Source organism: Cynoglossus semilaevis, chromosome 8 (assembly GCF_000523025.1).
Source record: "Cynoglossus semilaevis isolate Cse_v1.0 chromosome 8, Cse_v1.0, whole genome shotgun sequence".
Classification (NCBI taxonomy): domain Eukaryota; kingdom Metazoa; phylum Chordata; class Actinopteri; order Pleuronectiformes; family Cynoglossidae; genus Cynoglossus; species Cynoglossus semilaevis.
In genome coordinates this window covers 16215397-16224862 of record NC_024314.1, presented here as the reverse complement: position 1 = coordinate 16224862, position 9466 = coordinate 16215397, and the positions used below count along the sequence as shown (strand labels likewise).

General features: G+C 45.9%; 1 protein-coding gene across 1 annotated transcript in view; it reads left to right on the top strand.

Annotated features, from left to right (window-relative positions):
* The window catches only part of LOC103382487 (protein-methionine sulfoxide oxidase mical3a-like), a 15874-nt gene that overhangs the window by 1931 nt on the left and 4477 nt on the right, over window positions 1-9466 (top strand). Inside the window, exons 4-27 of the mRNA XM_017034739.2 lie at window positions 21-81; window positions 448-549; window positions 634-789; window positions 885-985; window positions 1071-1328; window positions 1441-1556; window positions 1637-1763; window positions 1836-1911; window positions 2014-2161; window positions 2249-2445; window positions 2894-3009; window positions 3079-3141; window positions 3320-3427; window positions 3512-3574; window positions 3616-3642; window positions 3728-3805; window positions 3940-4102; window positions 5365-5468; window positions 6358-6421; window positions 6574-6772; window positions 6861-7099; window positions 7845-7913; window positions 8000-8494; window positions 8581-8651. Of these exons, the coding sequence (XP_016890228.1) occupies window positions 21-81; window positions 448-549; window positions 634-789; window positions 885-985; window positions 1071-1328; window positions 1441-1556; window positions 1637-1763; window positions 1836-1911; window positions 2014-2161; window positions 2249-2445; window positions 2894-3009; window positions 3079-3141; window positions 3320-3427; window positions 3512-3574; window positions 3616-3642; window positions 3728-3805; window positions 3940-4102; window positions 5365-5468; window positions 6358-6421; window positions 6574-6772; window positions 6861-7099; window positions 7845-7913; window positions 8000-8494; window positions 8581-8651 (3201 nt within the window). The remainder of the gene's footprint in view (window positions 1-20; window positions 82-447; window positions 550-633; window positions 790-884; window positions 986-1070; window positions 1329-1440; window positions 1557-1636; window positions 1764-1835; window positions 1912-2013; window positions 2162-2248; window positions 2446-2893; window positions 3010-3078; window positions 3142-3319; window positions 3428-3511; window positions 3575-3615; window positions 3643-3727; window positions 3806-3939; window positions 4103-5364; window positions 5469-6357; window positions 6422-6573; window positions 6773-6860; window positions 7100-7844; window positions 7914-7999; window positions 8495-8580; window positions 8652-9466) is intronic.

Sequence of the window (9466 nt, the reverse complement as noted above, 5' to 3'; positions counted from 1 at the left end):
CCTTACTGCTCGGTGTGGAGGTTCATGTCAACGTGGAGTTCCAAAGTCTGCTGGAGCCACCGCAGAGCCAGAACAAACAACGTGAGGACGCAGTTGATTGGTCAACCTGGATAATTCTGACTAGGGATTTCAGATAATATCGGCTGACCAATATTATCAGCCCAATATTAGCATAATTATGTAAAATCTGTAAGAATTGTTAAGTTTTTTTTCCCGATAATTACAACCCGATAAAACCAAAATAACTAAGAAACACTTCTTTAACCTATCATCTTAGAGAGTCAGCATTGCAGCTCATTTAATAAATCTCATACTCATACAGTAGTGTGTATAGATAAATGTAAATAAATGTTACCAGGCCAAATCAAGTGTTTGGACAATATCGGCAAAAGTTAACATCGGACTTCCCTACTCTTTACCCGTTCCTCCCTGTGGTTATCTGTCCAGGTGTGGGCTGGAGGATGAAGGTGAGTCCAACATCTCACCCTGTCAATCAGCTAGAATTTGACGTCATCATCGGTGCAGATGGACGCAGGAACACCCTGCCCGGTACGGAAAAGTTCTTACATTTAAAGATCCTGCCCACATTCTGTTGTCTGATTGGACCGACAACGATTTGACTTTTCTGAACAGGTTTCAGGCGTAAAGAGTTCCGCGGGAAACTCGCCATCGCCATCACGGCCAACTTTAAGAATAGAAACTCCACGGCTGAAGCCAAGGTGGAGGAGATCTCTGGTGTGGCCTTCATCTTCAACCAGAGGTTCTTCCAGGAGCTGCGACAGGAGACAGGTTTGAACAGTTACACTTCTTTTAACCTTTTTAATTTTTTTAATTATTATGGGGTTTTTTTTTTTTATCCTAACCTAACATAACATCTTTTCAAGGCATCGACCTGGAGAACATCGTCTACTACAAAGACGATACGCACTACTTTGTCATGACTGCCAAGAAACAGAGTCTGTTGGACAAAGGTGTCATTTTGGAGGTACCGTTCATGTCGACGCATAAAGTCAACACGGTCGTTAGCTGTGGGACACCTTCAGGTCGTTAATGGAACTCGATTTCTCCAGGACTTTGCAGATACACAGCAACTTCTCTCCGGAAACAACGTGAACCTGGATGCGCTGCAGGCGTACGCCCGTGAGGCTGCTGACTTTTCCACCAATCACCAGCTGCCATCTCTGGACTTTGCCATCAACCACTACGGTCAGCCCGACGTTGCCATGTTTGACTTCTCGTCTATGTACGCTTCAGAGAATGCCGCCATGGTCCGCCAACGCCACGGTCGCCAGCTGCTGGTCATGCTGGTGGGAGACAGTCTGCTGGAGGTGAGACAGGAACAACTGGAAGAAGTCCTTAAAACAAGGACGCGTTTCCTCCGAGCTGATGAGTCCAAATGTGAAATGTTTGTTGTTTGTTGTCTTTTCTGTTTGACTTCAGCCTTTCTGGCCGATGGGCACCGGCGTAGCTCGTGGTTTTCTGGCCGCTCTGGATTCGTCCTGGATGATAAGGAGTTGGTCTCAGGGCAGAGATCCCCTGGATGTCTTGGCTGAGAGGTGCGTCCAAGAACTTGGATGTGGGGACACACCTATCTCATACATGTCCCGGGAGACAATGTATATCTGTGTCTTTTCAGAGAGAGTCTGTACCGTCTCCTCCACCAAACAACTCCAGAGAACATGCAAAAGAACATCACTTCGTTTTCACTGGATCCAACCACTCGATACGTGAACGTCCACCCACTGTCCATTACACCAGCGCAGGTACACTCAGGTCACGTTGCATCATCAGCCGCACGATCAAGCAGAGTTACTAATAGTTGCCTTTGTTTATAGGTGAGACACCTAGTGGACACTGGGAGCGAGGAAAGGTCAAACACACACTGGCTGTCTTCACCTGGACTCAGAGAAGGTTGGACCAACCGACGTCTATCTTCTCACAGCTTCTCCTGAATTCGACCCTGCTAATTAGCCTAGCTTCATTGGGTTTCTCTGTCTGTGATTTGACGTACAGGACCGACAACGCGAACCAACGAGCTGCTGGAGTGGTGTCAGGACCAGACTCGAGGATATCGTGGCGTTGCCGTGAACAACTTGACCAGTTCGTGGAAGGACGGACTGGCTCTGTGTGCCTTGATCCACCGCTTCAGACCGGACCTGATGTAAACCGCTTGTTCGTTTTCCTCCTCTGCTCAACGTTCAAGGTTTTTGTTTCGACTGTTTAAACAATCAGTTTTTGTTTTTCAAAGAGATTTCAATTCTCTAACGGAGTCGTCGGCCGGAGAAAACATTTCATTTGCCTTCGAAGTTGCCAATCGAGAGTTGGGGATCCCTCCTCTGATGACGGTGGACGAGATGCTGCGGGTTCGACAACCGGACTCTCTGTCTATGGTCATGTACCTGAGTCAGTTCTACCAGCTGCTCAAGGATGCAACGCCCCTTGCTGGTGAGATGCTAGAACATCGTGGGCCACAATGGGTCCTAAAATTTGACAGGGGGCCGGGTCAGGAGTAGATATATGGAGCGTTTATGTAAACTAAGATAAATGACACGTAAAAGTCATGCCGAAAAGCTAAAATGCTTTTAGCCTTACCTACGCCATCTATCGGGGAAATGTAGTCATTGCAGGGAAAAGGATTAGAAGTATAATAATAATAATATTAAATAACATTCTTTGGACAAGTTTGGTGGGCCAGATTAAAAAGCCAAATGGGCTGTATTCGGCCCTCGGGCCATAGTTTGCCTATGCCTGTGCTAAAACTCCTTTAGACGTAGTTACCTGTGTGACGTCAGAGGATCACACTATCCTCTGCAGAGTTCTATTTTAATCAAACTTCCTTAAAGTTCTCGTATAAGATTTGTGTCTTTATTTGCGATCTTTTTCTTTCTCTCAGGTGCCACGAGTCACAGCTCTGATCTCAGGTCAGGTGACTTCAGGTCAGCTGTAATTACCCCGGCTGGTCTCCTCAACAGACTGGGACACAGTTTTTCCAGGAAAAGGAATCCAAAGGTTTGTTGGTTTGGTTGTTTATTTGTTTGTTTATGTCCACGATGTCATGACTCATCCTTCTCTCTACAGGAGCTCAGAGATGCTGTGGAGAAGAGGAGGAAGATCAGCGTAGCAGCAGGAGACCAGCAGGAGGTGAGAGTTAAAAAAACAAAATCATTTTAAGGTTTACAGCCTAGGGTCACTGGTCGCGAGTTTGTGCATCGAGACTGTGCATCAGGATTTGTTTTAAATGGACTAAATATGAAACAACGAACTCATCTTTTCTGTTCTGTCACGTATGAGAAGCAGAATTTAACATGTTAACCTCCAGACAGGTGATGAAGCCCTGGTGGGCGGGGCCAGTGTTCGTCTTCTAGCCAGTCAGCTGCAGGCGAAGCTGAAGGACAGCTCATCGTCTTCAGTGGTCGTCAGTCATCAGGTATGTTTGAACGGTATATATGGTTTATTTTTGCTGAATCTGATTCGACTGACTTAGAAGTTGATCATTTCTGATCCTGACCAGCAGAGGGAGGAGTTGTCTGGAACTGGTACTTCTGGGTCTGTGGAGGTGGACGTATCACCTGCCCTGGAACTGGTACTTCTGGGTCTGTGGACGTATCACCTGCTGCTGCCAAGCCTCCTCCTTGGAGACCAGTAAATACTTCTTGATACCTCATTCATCCAATCCCTCATCTCCAGTACTTACTGTAGGGGGCGCTCTGTGTCTTTTTCTTTTCAGAGAAAGCGAACACTTCAACAGGAGCAGATGAGTTGTCGGTTCAAAGAGAAGCTCAGGTCTCAGAGCAGGGGTGAACAGGTATGCTGCAGTGCTTTGTGGGAAACGCAGCAATGACTGTCGTTCTTATGAAGGATGGTCTGAGAACGCCGCCTTTTCACCACTACCAGGATTTGGACTGTCAGACTGTTGTCTTCTTGTCTCTGTGTCCACAGTGTCCTGCAGGAAGCAGCAGTGTCTGCGTCTTCTGTAAGGACAGAGTTTACGTGATGGAGCGTCTCAGTGCTGAAGGGCTCTTCTTTCACCGCAGCTGTTTCCAGTGCAACTTCTGTGGCGACACACTCAAACTGACAGGGTACACCTTCGACCAGCAGCACGGTCAGTTCTCCACAATCACCACCAGAGGGCAGGGTGCTTTTTGCGTACTAGTTTTAGAGCAGTGTTTCTTTTTTTCTGGGGACCCACCTGAGGGTCGCGACCCAGTCTTTGGGAAACAATGTTTTAGAGCACCTCGTGGCATGTCTAACACATTTACATTTAGATTATTTCTTTGAATTTAAGAACTTGAACTAAAAACCATTTATGTTTTCTTTCTTGTAGTTTTTTGGTTTATAAAATATAGATCTATTATTCAAGATCCTGCAGGATAATCTAGTAATAATACATCTGTGGTGGAGAACATGTTCATTGATAACAGCCTTTTTTTATACCTTTGGCAGAACAACTGTTTAGTTGTACTGTACACCTCCATTATTACATTCGCTGGCCTCGTTGTGAAATGTGAACCAACAGTTTAGCAACGCCGCACCGACATTCTTGTCTTAACTGGTGCTCCTGATGTATTGTGCTCCACATCAATGGTTCTACGTAGCATTACTGAAAAAATCACCCGTCATTTAAAATGACTGAAGAGATTAATTTTCCTGATTTGTTTTTTTTTTTACCTCTGGTTTAATGCACAGACCTTAAAGCTGGACATGTGATCTGGGTGAACAGACTGTCCTCCTGCTCTGTGACAATTGATTGTCTATATCTGTACGATTTGTTTTGTTGTGCTACTTTCTCAAAAGAGACTTGTTTGTCTGGCCCTTTAATGTGGGCACAGTTGCTTCTTTATGTTGGATGCATCAACTGATGTCGGCGTGCACGTGTGTGCGACGCAGCCCGAGGTCCTCGGTCATACTTCAACATTCAGCTCTTTGTTAGAATGTAAGCTAAGACACGCAGCACTCGTGGTCCTGGCACGCTCAGGCTCTTATTTTAGTGTCAGTGTTTTTCATCCGCCACCTCCTCGTCCTGCGCGGTCATCAGGTTCAGTCACACCCACCTGTGATGTCACAGCATCGCTGTGTTACGCCAATCATCAGACAGGTTGACAGGTATATTGCTTGTTACAGTCAATAATCAATAATCAATGCTGTTATATGGAAGAGGGGAATAAACATGAATACCTGATCAATACCCTCCTCCACCCCTCCCCTCACAAGTCCAGCTTCAGGATGGATATTTTCTTCAGCCAATCAGAGCACAGATCCCACATGATCAGTGTGAGGCGGTTTAATTTAAAGTTGATATAAAGTCCTCTTGTGTTCCCACCCTGGACATTGATGTCTCATGTCTGTCCCATGTCTCCATCTCAGGAACCTTTTACTGTGTTCATCACTACGACCGACGTCTGAGCGTCCCCACGGCGAGGAAGAGGAGGGCGTCGTCTGATAGGCCTGCCTCACGTCGAACATCTACGGTGAGAAATCTTTTCTTTTTTATTATTATTACGTTAACTTAATAATGTATTTAATGTTTAAGCTTAGACGTGTTTGTGTTGGGGTCATGTGATTTTAAAAAGCTGAGATGTAGTTGTGGTACATGTGAAAAAATATGAAATTAAATATAAAAATCAAGTGTGGTACATGTGAAAAAATATGAAATTCAAATATAAAAATCAAGTTTTAATTTTAAAAAATGCATTTTTCGTTATCGTTCACGCCGTTTTTCCTCACTTGTTCCAACATTTTCTTTACGCACACGCTCTGACAGTACAGTGTATCGTCTGACTGTTGTTCTAACTCACGGGTGTCAAACTCATTTTCACCACATCAGCAATACAGTTCCCCTTGAAGGGTCGGCTGTAACTGCTGTTGTATCAATACATGTTTCTGCAGTTGATTGTTATTTATTCAAGTTACAAATATAGTAAGTTGCTTTGATAATAAAAACAAATCAAGTGAAGAAACTGAGCAACATGAACATCATCAACATTATTATTATTATAAGTCAATAAACATTCTCCCCCGGGCCACAGATTATGACTTAGTGGGCCACATTTGGCCCGTGGGCCTTGAGTTTGACCCACCTTAAATAATTAAATAAAGTACATGTTTATTCCCCTCTTGTTTTCCTGCAAACAAGTACAAGTATATTCAGGTTTAATGAAATCTAATTTGACAAAACATCACAAACAAAAAGTGTTTGTGCATTTTTTCCACTTTCAAAATCATCAAGGGACCCAGATTGAACCCCCTAGTGGACCAGTTTTGGAGCACGGGCAGTATGTTTGACACCCCCCGGTTAATATTCACCTCTTTATCAAACCTGCTTGTTCCTTGTGTTGTTGTTGCTTCATCTCCCTGCAGGTGTCTCTCTGCTCCGCCCACCCCTCGGCCTCCGCTGACTCAGCAGATCCTCGTCGCTCCTCAGGTTCGCTCTGCTCACCTTTACTCCTGTCCCTTCGTCTTCTCACCCGTCCCCAGCCGAGCGTTGTGGTTAAACTGGCATCACTGTGGGCTTCAGTGTGTGTGTGTCTCTGTGTGTGTTTCTGCGTGTGCGCGGTCCTCTGTGTGTACGTGCAGTGGTGTCTGTGATGGCGGCGATGCAGGAGCGTATCGAGCTGGAGAACTTCAGGCGAGGCTCGACCAGGGAGGAGGTGAAGGAGCTGCAGGAGGAACCGGAGGAGGAGCCACAGGAGATCTCGGAGGAGGTGCTGAACCAGTTCAACCTAGGTTTGGAGCAGAGGGATCGGTGTCGGTCCAGGTCCAGATCCAGGTCCAGGTCAGACACTAGTCCACTCTAGTCCGATTCTTGAGTGGAAAAACCTCAGTGATAATTCTGACACTTCTCATTAAAACCCTGTTCACAGTTCAGAGTCTGAAAACGAAGAGAAGGAGGATGAGAGAGACAGAGGAGATGAAGATGGCATGATGTCAGAGGAGGCCAAATCTGTATGGAAGGAAAGTCTGCAACGCAACCTCCACAAGGGAGATGAGAGGGAACCAGAAGAAGAGAATGATGATGAAGAAGATGAAGAAGAAGAAGATGATGAAGATGAAGAAGAGCAAGAACAAGAAGGAGGAGGCAGTGAGCTGCAGTCCAGTGATGGTGAAGTTATATCTTATTTCTCTTCTTACTTCTGGTGTTTTATTGGCTCCCTCTGTTGGTGAAATGCGAGTACTGCAACTTGTCACCTTATTTTTACAACACAAATTTCTGGCGACCCCAGAGACATTTTAGTAGCACTCACTTGTGCAGTCACGTGATCAAAGCTGTCAATCAAGATGCGCCAGTTATTTTAAATTCTGCATTTTATTTGAACCCGATTTATATTCATGAAAGTGAAAGAATACAGTTGTTTAATTGTATATGTGGTGCATTTAATCATAATTTTAAAAAGAATAATAATGAGTTGGAAAAATATTTTATTAAGTTAGTTGATCACAAGTTTAAAAACATTTAAAAACTTTTTTTAGCTCATTTTCTTTTGGCTGACAAGTGAATATTGGCATTACTGCCACCTACAGGCTGTGGAGTAAAGTGTGTTATATTTACATTTATGCATTTAGTAGACATTTTTATCCAAAGTGACTTACAGAGGAGGATTAACATTATAAAGTATGTGGTTCCTCTGGCATCGAACCCAGGACTCTCTGCTTCTATGGCAGGCATGCTAACCGCTACACTATGGAACGTGTTCTTAGTAGATTTGTAGATGTAATGTGTTGTTCATTTTGTCATCCGTGCCCCCTCCCTGCTGATAGAAAGCCCAGCACATCCTGTAGCCTCTTTGTTACACCTTGTAGTGCACTGTGTTGATGTGTGTGTGTGTGTCTCCTCCCCCTGCTGGTAGAGGGTGAGTACAGCCCGTGGCAGATGGAGCGTCACTCAGGGCTGTGGCTCCTGTCAGAGATGGACTCAGGTAGAAACGATGTAGTCATGTGATCGCATAAGCAACCAAATTGACATCCCAAAGTGAGTCTCATGTTCTTCCTTGTCCTCTCATAGAGGAGGAGTTTCCCCGTCCAGTCTCCCTATCGGCAGGAAGTGACATCAGAACGCCCTCGGAGACTGGCTCCACCCCCAGTTTGTCCTCGCGCATCAGTCCTCATGAAGCTTCATCTTTGACTCCGACTCTGGGCACTACACCTTCTACGGCTTCCTACGTCACAACTTCATCTGACTCTGCCCACTCTGACCTTAGAGACTTGGCTCCTCCCACAACGCTCAGGACTGACGTTGTCATGGAGACAGTGGCTCAAAGACATGAGCATCAACAAGAGGGGCGGAGCTATTTCCAGAACATCAGCCCAGAACTTCCTTCAAAGAAGCTGTTACCCCCAAAGGATGGATCAAAGGAGGGGGCAGGGGCGGGTCATTCAAAGAGGAAATACCCCCTCCCTCCTCTACAGGGCGGCGCCAGAGCTCTGTGGAGGTCTTTCTTCTTTGCAAACAAGAAGAAAAAGAGAGGCGGGACTTCAGACGTTCATAAACGAGCTAAAGGTGATAATGAAGAAAACATCTGCATTCGGACACTCGTGTGTGTGTGTGTGTGATGATGATGTCATAATATAACTTCCTGTCTCCAGCAGTGACAGAAGAGACCACCTTGGACTCAACCACGTTGCTGCGGAGGTGTTCGCTGACACCAAGGAAAAATGTAAGAGTCAAGCACATGTTGGCAACACCACATTAGCAACGTGACTAGTACTGACTGACCTGATGTAGTACTGACTGACCTGATGTAGTACTGACTGACCTGCTGTAGTAGTGACTGACCTGATGTAGTACTGACTGACCTGACGTAGTACTGACTGACCTGATGTAGTACTGACTGCCCTGACGTAGTACTGACTGACCTGATGTAGTACTGACTGCCCTGACGTAGTACTGACTGACCTGACGTAGTACTGACTGACCTGCCGTAGTACTGACTGACCTGCCGCAGTACTGACTGACCTGATGTAGTACTGACTGCCCTGCCGTAGTACTGACTGCCCTGCCGTAGTACTGACTGCCCTGATGTAGTACTGACTGACCTGCCGCAGTACTGACTGACCTGATGTAGTACTGACTGCCCTGCCGTAGTACTGACTGCCCTGATGTAGTACTGACTGACCTGCCGTAGTACTGACTGACCTGCCGCAGTACTGACTGACCTGATGTAGTACTGACTGACCTGATGTAGTACTGACTGACCTGATGTAGTACTGACTGACCTGCTGTAGTAGTGACTGACCTGATGTAGTACTGACTGACCTGATGTAGTACTGACTGCCCTGCCGTAGTACTGACTGCCCTGATGTAGTACTGACTGCCCTGCCGTAGTACTGACTGCCCTGATGTAGTACTGACTTCCCTGCCGTAGTACTGACTGACCTGCCGCAGTACTGACTGACCTGATGTAGTACTGACTGCCCTGCCGTAGTACTGACTGCCCTGATGTAGTACTGACTGCCCTGCCGTAGTACTGAC